This window comes from Vombatus ursinus, unplaced genomic scaffold (genome assembly GCF_900497805.2).
Source record: "Vombatus ursinus unplaced genomic scaffold, bare-nosed wombat genome assembly UNPS02014772.1, whole genome shotgun sequence".
Classification (NCBI taxonomy): Eukaryota; Metazoa; Chordata; class Mammalia; order Diprotodontia; family Vombatidae; genus Vombatus; species Vombatus ursinus.
This window is the reverse complement of record NW_020954550.1, coordinates 36,336,142-36,351,425: the sequence shown is the minus strand read 5'-3', so window position 1 is coordinate 36,351,425 and position 15,284 is coordinate 36,336,142. Positions and strand designations below refer to the sequence as shown.

At 39.6% G+C, this 15,284-nt stretch overlaps 1 protein-coding gene across 1 annotated transcript in view; it reads left to right on the top strand.

Annotated features, from left to right (window-relative positions):
• Positions 1-15,284, top strand: part of EGFLAM (EGF like, fibronectin type III and laminin G domains) — a 252,235-nt gene that overhangs the window by 108,421 nt on the left and 128,530 nt on the right. Inside the window, exons 5-6 of the mRNA XM_027863469.1 lie at positions 1,539-1,656; positions 3,467-3,602. Of these exons, the coding sequence (XP_027719270.1) occupies positions 1,539-1,656; positions 3,467-3,602 (254 nt within the window). The remainder of the gene's footprint in view (positions 1-1,538; positions 1,657-3,466; positions 3,603-15,284) is intronic.

The following is a 15,284-nucleotide window of genomic DNA, read 5'->3' as shown; positions in this document are numbered from 1 at the left end:
TTTCTTTCTTTTTTCTTCCACTCAGTATCCTAATTAAATTCCTCTTGGAAGAATCCAAACTTATCTTGGCTGAATTGGGGGAAAATAATTTTGTCCACACCTAGACTAGATTAGAGATGAGGATCACAATGTCCGCAGAAGTGAGGTGTTGGGGTGACAAGGGTAATCTCAGGCTCTTGAATGGTGCTGGTGAAGCTGGGGCTACTAGATTTCACTAATGGAATCCAGGGTTATAGCGTCATTATAGTCTCATAGATTTTTAGAGCTAAAAGGGATTTGGAAGGTAATCTTGTCCAACCTCCTCGTTTTATAGATGAGGAAACTGAAGAGAGATTTCCTGCAGGGGTTTTCAACTTGGGGCCCAAGAACTTACGGATTTTTTAAATACAGATTTTGATAACTTTATTTCGATGTATTTGATTTCCATTGGAATCTTATGTGTCATTGTTGTTTAGTAGATTAGTTACATCTGACTCTCAGAGATCCCATCTGGGGTTTTCTTCGCAAAAATAGTGGGATGGTTTGCCATTTCCTGAGGTAAACAAGGTTAAATGACTTGCCCAGGGTCACACAGCTAGTAAGTGTCTGAGGCTGGATTTGAACTCAGGTTCTTTTGACTCCAGGCTGGCACTCTGTCCACTGTGCTATCCAGCTGCCCTCTTATGCATCATATTTCACGTATTTTTTAAATGCAAAGTGGTTCATAGGCTTTACTAGACTGCCAGATTGCCATGACACAGAAAAAATCGAGAATTCCTCATGTAATTTGTATGACTTAGCCAAGGTCCCATTGGCAGTAAAAGGCCCAGTTAGAATTAGAATTCAGAACCTCTGATTTCAAACCTAACACTTATTCCACTGTACCATGCTGCCCCCAGCATATCCTACTCATTATTTAGTATTGTATATTCAGTGCTACTTGTCAGATAGCAGATGTAGAAAATGTGTGGAACGAGTCTTAGCTCAGTCATACAAAGGAAGTGACCACTTCAGGTTGGTGACCTGAGGACAACCAGAGCTGAGGGTGAGGAAGAAGTCTGGATTTGTAACTGCATATGTTTTTGCTGCCCCCCACCCCCAACACACACACACAGTCAGGATAAGAAGCACGGGCCCCATCTCTTGTGGCTAATCCCATTGCCCTCAAGAACATCTGTGATTCAAAGATGAAAAAGGTATAGCTCATGCATTCCAACATTTGGCCCGAGGGAAGAATGTTACTTATATGTTCAGCAGCCAAACTATAGAAGCTGCTTCAAACTCCATAAGCTGTTTCTGATAGTGATGAGGAGCAGTTCTAGGACCATTTATACATTCCTCTAGAGGCCATGCCTTCCAGTTTGATAGAAAACATGTGAGCTTGCTTTCTTCTTTCTTGATTTTTAAAACTGAACTGACACTGCTTTTGTCTTTGAGGAAAGCCTGAAAACTGTTGCAAAAGGATTCTCCAGGTAGCCCACATGATGCAGCATCACTGGAGGTTTCCAAATCCCCAGACTCATGAATTTTTTATGTCTTTCTTTTTTGACCATTGACAGGAAATGCTGATTGGGGATTTAAAACCAGGTACCACCTACAGAGTGAGTGTAAGAGCTTACGGCTGGAACATCAAAGGACGCCCAAGCTCTCCCCAACATGTTACCACTCTATCAAAAGGTAAAAAATTGTCCTGAATCCCTTTTAGTATAAAATGTGTGGTCTCCATTAATGAGAAACATTTCATTTTGCATAGGTAAATATAAGTGACTGAGAACTCAAGTTCTGCTCATAGACTGAAATCCTGACAACATAAACTAAGAGAACAGAATGTTACTGTAAATTGTGGAACATTTCTATAAATTTAAAAGGATAAACACAAGTGAGCTCCCAAGAGTCAAATGGTATGAACTTCTTAAAGCTATATTTTTAGTTGGAATTACCAGATGAAGAAAAGGAAAGACAATTTTTCATGATTTTGGTCTGTACTCAGAGAGAGGCAACATTAGGGCTTCAAAGTCAGGGTTGTTCTAGATGATCTCTAAGGTTTCTTCTGATGCTTGAATTTGATGTCTCTAAATTGGTCTTCTTATGAAAATATAAAGTGATTAATCCGTCACAAAAATAATCTCCGACAAAGTCAGGAGATTTGTGGTACAGGGAAGCAAGGAAACTAGAGACCTAATACATACTGACATGCGATCCTGAGCAAGGTTCTTAATCTTTCAGTGCTCTGTAATGTTCAAAGCTCTGAATCTAGAGCAACTGGGTCAAACTCGAACAGAAATAGAGGCCACTAATCTGCTCCTAAAGATCCCTGCCTCTGCACCCTGCCCTGGTGGGTTGTGTAATTGACATCTCTGCTCTAGATGACTTTCTAAAGTCTGTAAGCTGCAGAAAAGGTGCCAACTTGCATCTGCAGGGGGAGATTCCCCACCTAAGAATTTCCTATGCCGATGAAATCCCATATCTCATTCCTATCCCTTCACTCTATTTTTAATGAATCTAGCCACTGCATAGATCACCCTTTAAACTTTCATACAGTCCTAGAATCTCATCATTGGAATGGACCTCAGAGGTCATCTGGTCTAGTTGGCCACAAATCCCCTCTACAGTAGTCCTGACAAAATAATCACGTAGCATTCTCTGAAAAATCTTCAAAGATGATGAACTCTGATGAACATTGATCCCTCGTGTCAGCCCTTTCAACTTTTTGTTGTTGTTGTTCAGTCATTTTCTTGACTCTATTGACACTCTTCCTGACCCCACTGGGATTTTCTTGGCAAAGTTACCAGAATGGTTTGCCATTTCCTTCTCTAGCTTATTTTATAGATGAGAAAACTGAGGCAAACAGGGTTAAGTGACTTGCCAGGGTCACACAGCTAGGAGGTGTCTGAGGTCAGATTTGAACTTAGGAAACTGAGTCTTCCTGACTCCAAGTCCAGTCTAGCTGTCCTTTCAACTTTTGGATAACTCTAATTGTCTGGAAATGTTTCTTCACATCAAACCTATGCCTGCCTCTGCAACTTCCTATTACTCTAATTTTACCCTCAGATACTGAGCAGAACAAGTTTGACCCTTCTTCCTTAAGACAACCCTAATATGTACCCTTCCCAATTGCTAGTCTTTTTTTCCCAGTTCCTTCAACTCTCTCTTGCCCTTCTTTTGTATGGCATGGAATCTAATCCCTTCACTATCTTGATCACCTCCTTTGGACGCTCTTTAGCTGATCACCATCCTTCCTAAAATGAGGCACCCAGAACTGAATGCCATACTTCAGGTGTGGTTTATCTGGGACCATGTTGTAAGTTAGAGAATTAAATGATTGGGATGCTGATACCTCAAGCTTATAGGAAGTGCTCTTTCAATGAGATTCAATTGTTCCTGGAAGAGAAGGGGTCTCTTAGGAGAGGCCCATATGTTTTGTGGGCATATAAAACCTACCCACTTGCTCTAATAACCTGACAAATATTCTTTTGGTCCTGATCAGATAAATGTATGCCGCCATCACCTCCTTATCAGCCTCAAGTCATCGTGGTTTCTGACTCCGAGGTGGCACTCTCCTGGAAGCCTGGAGAAAGTGAAGGAAGTTCACCTATTCAGTACTACTCTCTGGAGTATATCAGGTACCTTCATGGGTCCGATCTAAATGCTCAACATTTTCATTTCAGGTGTTTCAAGCTCTGTAAGAGACCTGACTGTGAGCCCTAGTCATTCCAGTGGGAGGTTTTAAGGAAGAAATGTGTTGACATATGCTTATATTCCAACCCTGAACTTGCCCAAATAATGCCTCTGAAGTCCACCACAAGGCCAATGGGAGTGGCCTGTTACCACCCACTGCCAACTCCATCCCCAAGTTGAAAGAGTGCCCTATAAACTAGAAACACCCAGATTGTAGCTGGCATTTTGTAGACTCGTTGGAGTTGGCTTATTTTTCAAAAATTTGCCTACAAAGTAAATATTTGATAGTGATTCTCCTTATAAACTTAAAAAATAAGAAGCTGAAGGGGCACTGAGACAGCTGTGTATCTGTGGGGCAATTTTTATCCTCTCATTATCCCCAATCTCAGTTCTTCCACTTCCATTTATCAGAGAAGGAGGGTAGAAGTACTTCTCTGCTCAGGAGGATCATGGGATCTCAGATTTAGAAATGGAAGGGACCTTCGTCATGGCCTAGTCCCAGCCCCCTCATTGTACAGATGAGGAATCTGAGGCCTCGGGGAGGGCAGAATAAAAACCCTTCTTAGGCCAAAGGCTCTTTCTTCTTTTTTTTTTCTTCATTCTGTTGGTGACAACTGGAGTTTGACTCAAAGTGCCCAATTCATTAGTGGGTGTGAAACAAACACAAGAAACAGTTATGGCTTTTGGGGTCTGTACATTAAAGATGAGAGGGAGGGGTGGTCTGAAGGCTCTCTTTCCTCAGTTCAGAAAGGGACTAAGTTAGCCACTCATCTGAGTCGGAGGCTCTCCAAAGTTTTGGGAGAAGATTCTGCCCAGATTTATATAGCTGTGTTCTTGGACCTCTCCTTCCCACCGTTTACCTTAGTTGGGGAGGATGGGAATCCAGCTCCTGGAGAAGGATCATGTTCATTTCATTGGCCTGTGTAACTCTTAGCAGAGTCTGTCACTACCACACTTGACACTCGTTTGCAGATGTAGAATTGATAAACTCATTACCTTCCTCACTCGGGATACTTTGATATATCAGTACTGCCTAGGGATCTGAGGATTCTCCTCTTGTTTCTAGTTAGTACTGGTTTACTGCCTGTAGCTTGGAAAGCCCATACAAATCTCTGCTTAGAGAATCCTAGCATGTTGGTGCTGGAAGAAACCTTAGAAATCATTTAATCAAGAGGTTCTAAATCTGTCATCCTTGAACTTAAAAAAATCAGTAACTTATTTTAATGTACAGTATCTTAAAAGTCTTTGTTAAAACTACATTGAGACTTTTGGGACACCTTGCACAATTGGTTTCCTACGCAAATCTATGGATTTTAATTTATGCATTTAAAAACATTCTACAAAGGGATTCCTGACACATACAATAAAAGGGTAAGAACCCTGTATTTAGTCATAGGATACTAGGATCATTGATTTAGAATTGACAAGGGCTGGAGAGGCCATTTCATACAACCTCCTTGTTTTACCTATAAGAAAACTAAAGTCCAGGTGGAACCTGGTGCATCTGACTCTGGCCAAAAAGCAAGTGGGTTTTGGGGGACAAATCACTTAATCTCTCCTCACCCCAGTTTCCCCCATTTATAAAATGAAGGGATAAAACTAGATGACCTCCAAGGTCCCTTCCAGCTATATGTCTTATAAGCAGAAGGGGAAAAAATGTCCCTAGTACATAACAATTGTTCCTTTAGCTTCTGCTCTGCAAAATAAAACTAGAGTTGGTTCTACTCTGGTCCAGCAAAGCGTACCATTGGCAAAAGGAAATTTTCAGTGCAGGCACAGGGGATCATTTATAGAAAGTTCCACTAATAAGCTGGTGTTCATTCATTCATTTCAAGGACATCTGTTTGTTAAATACCTGCTGTGTGACTGACACACCGGGAGAGAGAAGAAGACACTGAGAATTATGACAAGCTCACAGTTGAAAAGAGATTGCTTGCATTTTAGTTGCAGGGTTGTTACTTTTCACATTTCAGCCTCACACTCAATCAATCAACAAATATTTAATTAAGCATCTCTCCTGTGTAAGACACTATGTTCGGTCCTGAGGATTCAAAGACAAAAATGAAAGTTCCTGTTCTTAAGAAGTTTATGTTCTTTTGGGAGAAGACAAAAGGTGTAGATGGAATTGTATATACAATATATGCAAAATTCCCTTTGTTTCCTGTCCTTCCTTCTCACCCCCCCCAAAAAAGGCATTATAGTATTAATAATCAAAAGGGTAGGAGTCAAGCAGGACAAAACAAGATGGGATGGTGGGGGTGGGTGAAAGAACTAGAAGAATATAGCAATTTCAACTTCCAAAAAGCATTCAAAGTTCTGGCTTCCCAAAGGGGGTGGGAGAGGGGAAGGTACTATGACTGCATAGAAAACACATACATGTTTGCTTCCAGAAGTTCTGGCCCCAGATCCCTTCACATTATTACTGAATTCTAAATGTTGTCCCCTGGAAACAATGGGGAACAGGCAATTCAAATAAAATATGAGTGCACATTTCTTTCTAGATAGCCCTTTCTCTGTACAGAAGGGAGGACATTCTATAATTACAGCAGTTCCTTATATTTGTGGCACTCCCTAAAGCACATCCCTATCTCTTTCTTCCTTTTCTTCTGTGAGTTGCTAATGATTCTCATGTTCCAGGTGAGGACAGTGAGCCATGGAGAGGTGATTGTCACCTTATCCTAACACTCTAACTCCAGGGCTGGATGATAACTTGAAGGCCATCAAGTTCAACCCCTTCATTGTATGTATAAAGAAACTGAGGCCTCAGAATCTTAATGAGTTGCCCAAGGTTACACAGGCAGTAAGTGGTAGAGTCAAGATTGTGATGTGTAGGTGGTAACACTAAGTTCAACAGTCCAAGTTAAAGACTCTTTCCAGTGTACCATATTTGCTGAAGGTCAGACAGCTAATTCACAGCAAAGTGGAGCTCAGATTCCTTTCTAGTTCTCTTTGCTCTAGCCTCTAGTCTGTGGTAATCTTATGCCAATATCCTCTGTACCGACATTCAAGTTAGTAAGCATTTGTTCAGCACCTACTATGTGCAAGACCCTGAGCTAAGTGAAAGGGATGCCAAGAAAAGATGAAAACTAATCTCTCCCCAATCCCAGGAGCTTACTTTCTCTTGGGGAAACATAATATTTAAATAAAAATACAGTATAATTTGAGCAGGGAGGGAGCAGTAATAATTAAGGGGCTAGAAAAGGTCTCCTGTGGGAAAGGGTACCTGAATTGATCCTTAAAGGAAGCTGAGGATTCTAAGAAGCAGAGATGAGAAAGAAATTAATGTATTTCAGCCATGGGGTCATGTCTGTGCAAAGACTTGGTGGTAGGAAATGAAGTTGTGTCCTGGAAAGCCTAAGAAGACTTGTTTGGTTAGAACATAGAGTGCTTGAGTGGGAGTAATGAGCACTAAGACTGGAAAGGTAGGCTAGAGCCAGATCATAAAGTGCTTTACATGATGAACAGAGATGTTTGTATATTGTCGTAGGGATGGAAGATGGAACTACAGCCACAATGTGCAGGGAACCTGCTGCTGAGGAAATTGGAACGTGTTTCTGTGATTTCAATGTTAGCTATGATTCAGAAAGAATCCCAAAGCACTTTATTGCTGTGTTTGTTCCCATGATTTAAAATAAATCCCAGCATTCGTTTGTAAATATCTCAGATTAAGGTCTATTATGGCTGAGTGCCCAAGGATGTGTACTTAGCAAGAGCTTGTGTGGGCTCGAAACCAGAAAAGGCAATTAGCACGGATGATTTCTCAGGCACCTCAATTATTCCCTTTTCCTAGGTATGCCTGTTGAATGTGTAATATTAAACTCTTCTTGTCCTGATACTTTACTTCTGCAGAAGGAGGAGTATGGTATGTTTCTGAGCTCCAGTTTAAAAGTAAATTAATGGGTTCACAGCATTCCCAAAAGGTTGTGTTCTAAGTGCTAATATGGAAAACAGGAGCACCTACTAATGCCAGGGAAGAAGGCTAACAGCCTTCAAACTCAAAGTAGGACAAACTGCCCAGGTCTAATGATTTCCAGCTTAAGAGATTCAAGAAGTCATTTAGGGTCACGTAAGGGGCTACTTATAGAATGTGACCACGAGGAATGTGATTTTTCAGAAATAGACTAATGTAAGCCCCATTGGTCTTGCTAAGATCTAACATGGAATGCTGCTCTAAGTCATGGTCTGCTGATTTTTCCACCTGCTGCCCAAACTCATCTACACCCAAGGCTGCTCCAAAGCTGATAGTGATGCCTAAAAATTGATTTCATTTGAGAGCCTTGATGTCATCCACACCTGAGTTGTTCTGTACCAAGGTCCTCTGTACTAAATCAGGAGATCTGGTTTCCATGGCTTTAGCCCTTAACTAGCTGTGAAATCATGAACAAGTCAGTTCACCTCTTTGAAGTTTGCATTTCATCACTCATCAGTTGGGATAATACTCTCCCTGTCTAGCTCACGTGGTTTTCATAAGGAAAGCATTACATAAATGTGCTATATTACATTTGTGATGACCAAGATGGGCTCCCAGAGTCTTGAGCATTAATTTTCTGTGGAACCCAAGTCTTAGTTATGCTTCCTATACAGGTGGAATGATGATGCCAGAGACATAATAAAAAAATGAACTTATCATGATATTTTAGAGGTATTTTAAAAAAGTAACAGCATAAATCCCACTATCAATCAGTGAATCAGCAAGGATTTCCTAAATGTTCCTACTCTGATTGAAAGGTTGTGCTAGCTGTTAAAGATACAAAAACAAATTGAGACAGTCTCTGCCCTCAAAGAGCTTACATTCTTTCAGAGGAAATAATGTATACATAAATAAGTCTATGCAAAATAAATACAAGGTATTTTTTTCAAAGGGGGAGACAGTAGCAAAGGGGTGGATCAGGAGAGGCCTTATATAGAAAGTGGGATATGGGCTGAGCTTTGAATTCCAAGGGATTCCAAGAAGCAGAGAGAAGGAAGTGAATTTCAGGCAAGAGGGACAGGCAGTACAAAAATGTGGAAGGAGGCAATGGAGTGATATTTGTGAGGAAAGGCATCCTGGGTGGATCAAAGAGTGTGATATGGAGAGTAATGTATAATTCTAACCAGACACTCAAAAACCATTTGCATAACACTCCTTGGTGAAGACTGATTACTTGGTGCTCCACACTTAAATGAAGGGCAGAGTTGGTGAGAAGTTGGGAGAGGAGAGAGCCTGGTCTATGGACTTGTAGTTTTTGAGAAAGAACTCTTACAGTTCCAGTTTCTCTTCCAGGGTAGCTCTCTGAAGGGAAAGAAAGACTTCGAAGAAGCTGACATGTAGAGGAGCTGACACTTTGATCATGTCACCATCCTGAGTTTACTACACTAGAGAATTTGGGGAATTTCCCCTTGTGTGAAATCTAATTCATTCTCTTTCTTTGTCTGTCTCTGTCTCTCCCTCTGTCTCTGTATTTCCCTCTGTCTCACTCTGTTTCTCTCTCTTTGTCTCTCTGTCTGTCTCCCTGTCTCTGTCTGTATTTCTCTTTGTCTCTATCTCTGTCTCTGTGTCTCTGTCTCTCTCTGTCTCTGTCTTTCTCTTTGTCTTTCTCTATCTCTTTGTCTCTCTGTCTCTCTTGAACTAAAAAAAGTCATTTTCAGAGTAAGGGCTCATTTACTCTGGGTATTATCTAGTATATTTTCATATTTAAAATTTCTCTGACTTGTGTATTATCAATCTGGATAAAGGCATTTATTTGATAATCATTTTGTGTCATTTTTGCATACCTGGCATTTGGAAGGAAGGGAATCAAGCCTTGGATATATAGCTTGGGGCACTCCTTCCCCATTTAGGAATAATGATCAGGAATACAGCTTGAACCTAAAAATTGCATTCCTTAGACTAACAATACTTAGGGAATCAGATATCTGTAGCGTTTCTTCTGCTCACCTTTCTTCCAGGGAGATTGTCTATATTCTAGCCCTTTATCCCCTCTTTCTGAGGAGAGCAGATTGGCCAGCCTCTTGTCCCCAACCTCCTGCTCCCCTCAGGGCCACAATCAAAGTCTCCCTTGGAGAAGTGTAAGTGAAGGAGACTTTAGATAACAATAGATATTAAGACTGAAAAGATAGATTTGAATTAGGTTGGCAAGGGGCCTTAACTAGAATAGAACATGGGTGGCATTTCTTCTGTCATTGATAGGATTGATGGTATACTTCAGGCCATGATGGCCACATGAAGCAATCACTAGGCAAGGTCCTAGTATCAAGAAAGTGTTTTGTTTCAATTTACCCTTTCAGGGAGTAGCCACAGCTCACCAATGGAGTGAGACCAAACAAAGGAATTTGTTCTTTGTGACACTATCAGAATAGAAGTCTGTCAGAATCTTAGGCCGAAGATGAAGGTTTTCAGACAGGTGTGATCCTCATAATTTACCAAAGTTAGCCTACAGGCTTGAGATTAATTTAGGCATTAAGCATTTTATCTTTTTCAAATGTGCCCAACAGATGGTGGGTTGTTGTTTCTTACACAATGGAGAGAATATTTAAAGTCTGCAGACTCAAAATAAGCCTGTAGACAATAATGTTATCATTTTTTACCTTTACCTGATATTTTAGTACAACAGATCCTATTTTCAGGTGAAGATGAATATCTGTTTTCCCAAATGATTTTGGGCCTATCTTGATGGACAGCAAAGCTTAGTGCTTATTGAAATAAAAGCCTAGCATATGTATAGCTACCTACATTTGAAACATTTTGGTTATGAATATCTGAAAAGCTACTCTACTTTCTGACTGAATTTCCCTAGGGTATCTCCCTTTCTCAAAAGGAAAAAAAAATGTATTCTCGAGAAAGTAAAGCTAGAGGCTTATAAAGGAAATATCTTTCACAGGCAGCTAGGTGGAGCAGTGGGATAGAGCACCGGCCCTGAAGTCAGGAGGACCTGAGTTCAAATCCGGCCTCAGACCAAATGCTTGACAGCTTACTAGCTGTGTGACCCTGGGCAAGTCACTTAACCCCAATTGCCTAAAAAAAAGTATCTTTCACCTCTGATGTTCTTGGTTTTTCAATGCCCATATCCATATATACTATCTGGCAGGCTGATCAGAGATAAAAAATAGTTTTCACTTAACTCCCTTCTATAGCCTTTCAGATTGAACATTCCCGTAGGTCTAGACTGACTGGTTAAAATTTAATCACAACATAGTATTGTTGATTAAGAAGGTAAAAATGAAGCCTTCTTGAGTTGGAATATGGCCATTTTCAATTCCACCATTTTCTTCTTGTAGTCCATATAAAAAGTCAAGATGATGTATGCTTTAGAGTCATTGGTCAAAAAAAAATCTCTGCAAAAGCTAGATATTTTATCAGAAGGAAAATAGTTTTTCCTCTCTTTTCCCATCTGCCTCTTCTCTGCTAAATTATTCAATACCTGCTTTTTCCCCCTTGTAAGAGAAGCAATCCATAATAAGACCTAGAAAAATCATCTTCACACAGGTCTGCTCCTAAGCTAATTGCTATACCTAAGAATTGATTTAATTCGGGAGTCTCAAAGTCATCCACACTTGAGGTTTTTTTTAACTAACAAATTGACATTTTTGTTAAAAAGTCATCCTTTTTTACACCCCACCACCTCATAGATTACAAGCTACTTACTAATCCTAGAGTAACAAATGAATTCAGTTAAAATTTTCTCACTGAAAGCTACCTTCCAGGGAATCCAAGTCCAAGGAGTGTCAGCCTTGAAATTCAGAAGGGAAGGTAAGGCCAATGAGATGATCTTCCTTGTGTTCTCCTAAGACCTGAAGTTAAGGTTACTGGCTTTTTAGGTTAAGGAAGTTTGCTGTTCAGAATCTGGATTTAAAGCTTATGCTGGAGAGAAAGAAAGATCACTTGGGTGCTTGTACCACAAAAGAATAATAAGGCCTAGAAAGGCCACCTGAAGTGGCCACTCGCAAGAAAGAGATGTGTCCCATCTTCTGTCTAAGAAGCAGCCTTGAACCTGCTATGCTAAGTAATGAGCGCTACCCTGAATATCCTAGCTTCTATCAATGAAATCATGGAGCTGCAGCAAATTACAAAAGCCCTGGGTGAGAGGCAGTATAATCAATCACAGCTGGCCTTGGGTCCCTGAGGTTGCCTTCTCTCTAATGATTCCAGCTCCACTAACTTGGTTCAAGGACTTGGCTTCTAGGGGCACAATGATCTGCATTTCTAGCCTGGCCTAAGTCAGACAAATACAGTCTTATTCTAGCTGAGATAAAGCTGAAGTTTCTCAAGAGGAACTTATCAGAACATCGGGAAACACAAAAAGGACATAGAAATGAGAAAATTTGGTGTAGTAAAAAGAATGCTGGCTCTGGGGTTAAAAGACCTGGGTTTTAATTCTGACTGTACCACTTCCAAGTATTAAAGTAACTTAGTTGACAGATGATTTCATAACGACTAGGACCCATGTGTTCTAACACTTCATCTCTCCATGCTCCAGGCAATTCTCTGAGACTACATATTACAGAAAAATAGCTGGGGTATTCATGTATCAATAGAGAGAGTTTCCACATTGGGAGTTTCCTGTGTCTGAAATCATTGTGTGAACAGCAATAAAAAGATGATAATAATAACTACCATTTGTATAGCACTTTAAGGTTTCCAAAGTGCTGTACACACTATCTCACTGGATCCTCACAACAACCCTGGGTGTTATTATCAGGCCCATTTTACAGATGAGGAAACTGAGAGAGGTTAACTTGCCCAAGGTCACAGCTAGTAGGTGAAACAATGAGTGAATATATACAGTATCTTAGAGTAAAGAGGTATGGTAATGCATTTTGCGCTTTTTTTTTTTTGCACACCCATCTGTTAGCCCAATGGCTGGCACAAAGTAAAGCTTTTAATAAATGCAGGTCAATGGCAGACTGATTTGCACACTGGCTCAGATAAAATATCAGAATCTTGAAAAATATCAAACTTTAGAACATCATGTTTTGTAGCTATAAGGGACAGAGGTAGAAAATGGGGATTAGCTGAAAATTAACTTTCCCAGGTATCAACGGAAATTTCATATCAATAAGTATTTCTTTAAGAATCATCTGTTTTTGTTTTTGTTTTTGTTTTTGTTTTTGTTTTTTGCTTCTGGTTTTGAGATTAGGCATCTCAGAGAAGATTCATAAACTGGTACTGGGTGCCAGGACATCTCATAAGAGTCAAGTCCATCCACTCTGCTGTAATGAAAGAGTTAGAAGGGTGAGTCTGATGGTTTTCACGGAATGAAGACATACTAGCTTCACAAATTGATCACTTAAAGCTTCAGTCACTCCTACAGTGAGCTTTACTGATATAATACCAACCCAGATTGATGGAGGTTGACATAAATTGAATTCTTGCGAGGGTAACAGCACTGGGAGTCATTGGTAAAGTATAAAATGAAAAGTGCACTCCCTGGTTGGCTTGCCTGGGACAAATTGCCAGCTGAGTTTATCATTACCTCACTCTATCCATCTGTTTGTCATTTGGTGGGATTGGACTGATTCGTAAATAAAGGAAGCAGGCTGAAAGCTGAAGGTCAAATGATACATCATTTTTTTTTCTTTGAGCTAAGACTACTTAGTGGTTTCTGGAGTTTCCTCCACAATGTATTTTATTGGAAAGAAAGTCTTTGTGGACACTAGTTCTGAAGAAGCAAAAGAGATTAGTTTGGGGAACATACCCCTCAAAAAAAGAAGTTTACCTTGGATAATCTGTAGGTCCACGAATCATTTCTCTTAGAGCAAAGTGTCACAACCTAAAAGAGATTAAAAGGTTTCTCTTTATATGGCACGAAGCAGTTATTCTAAGGGACTGGAGATGACCAGAAGATCACGGATTCAGAGTTGCCTAGCCCAGTGGGTATCAAACTCAAAGAGAAGAGGATCCCTGCAGGGGCACATTGACTTAGGAAACCACAAATTAACATTATCTGTGTGATACTGTATTTTTATTTGTTTTGTTAAACATTTCCCAATTACATTTAAAAAAATATCCAATGAGCCAATAAGTATTTACTAAGCACCTGTCAAATACCAGGCACTGTGCTCAGTGTTAGGCATACAAAAAGAGACACAAAAAGAGAACTCCCTCAAGGAGTTCATAATCTAATGTTAATCACCTACTCTTTGTTTCCACAGCAACCACCCTGGGTCATGCCCCCATCTCTTTTCACCTAGACTATGATTGTAGCCTTCTTTGAATTTTTTTTATATTTTAATTTATTATGTATTTATTAATGTTTTCTTCTTACATTTTGAGTTCCAAATTCTCTCCTTCCTTTTCACACCTTCCCACAAATACTAAGAAGGCAAGCAATATTATATAAATTATACATGTGAAATCATGCAAAACACATTTTTATATTAACCTTATTGCCAAAAAAGCAAGAAAAGTAAAGAAAGTGAAAGAATTATACTTTAATTTGTCAGTTATAATTTAATTTGTCAGTTCTCTCTCTGGAGGTAGATGGCATTTTTTCCTCATGAGTCCTTTGGCATTGTTGTAGATGACTGTTTTGATCAGAGTAGCCAAGTCTTTCACAGTTGGTCATCATGCCAACATTGCTGTTAACTGTGCACAATGATTTCCCAGTTCTTCTCACTTTACTTTGTATCACTCCATATAGGCCTTGCCAGGTTTCTCTGAAACCACCTCCCTCATTATTTCCCACAGCACAGTAGTACCCCATCACAATCACATGCCACAACTTGTTCAGCCATTCCCCAATTGATGGGCATCCTCTCAATTTCCAATTCTTTGCCAACACAAAAAGAGCTGCTATAAATATTTTGGTACATGTGGGTCCTTTTCTTTTTCCTTTGTTAAAGACCTAGTCGTGGTATTACTGAGTCAAAGGATAAGTTACAGCCCTTTGTTCATAGTTTCAAATTGTTCTTCAGAATGGCCAGACCAGTTTGCCACTCCATCAACAATTCATTAGTGTACCTATTTTTTACCTCGTCCCCTCCAGCATTTGTCACTTCTGATAGGTGTGAGGTGGTACCTCAGAGTTGTTTTAATTTACCTTTCTCCAAACAGTAGTGATTTAGAGCATTTTTTCATGACTATAAATAGCTTTGATTTCTTCTGAAAACTACCTGTTTATTTTTTTGACCATTCATCAATTGGGGAATGATTCTTATTTTTATAAATTAATTCAGTTCTATGCTCAGTATATATTTGAGAAATGAGGTCAGACTTTATCAGACTTTATTTATTATCTTAAAATATTATATATATATACATATGTGTATATATATATATTTCATTGTAGTTCCTTTTTGCAAAGTGTAGTTTCCCTTATTTTCCCTTTTAATTGTTTTAATTAGGTCTGGTTTTGCCTTTGCTTTGTCTGAGATCATGACTGCTACCTTTTTATAGTTTAGCTGAAGGATATTAGATTCCACTCCAGTCCTTTATTTTAAATCTGTGAGTGTCTTTCTGTTTCAAGTGTGTCTCTTGTGAATAACATATTTTTGTATTCTGGTTTCTAGTCCATTCTACTACCCACTTCCATTTTATGGGTGAACTCATCTCATTCACATTCAGGTTATGATTACCAACTGTGTTTTCTCCTCCATCCCATTTTCTTCTTCTTCTTCTTCTTCTTCTTCTTCTTCTTCTTCTTCTTCTT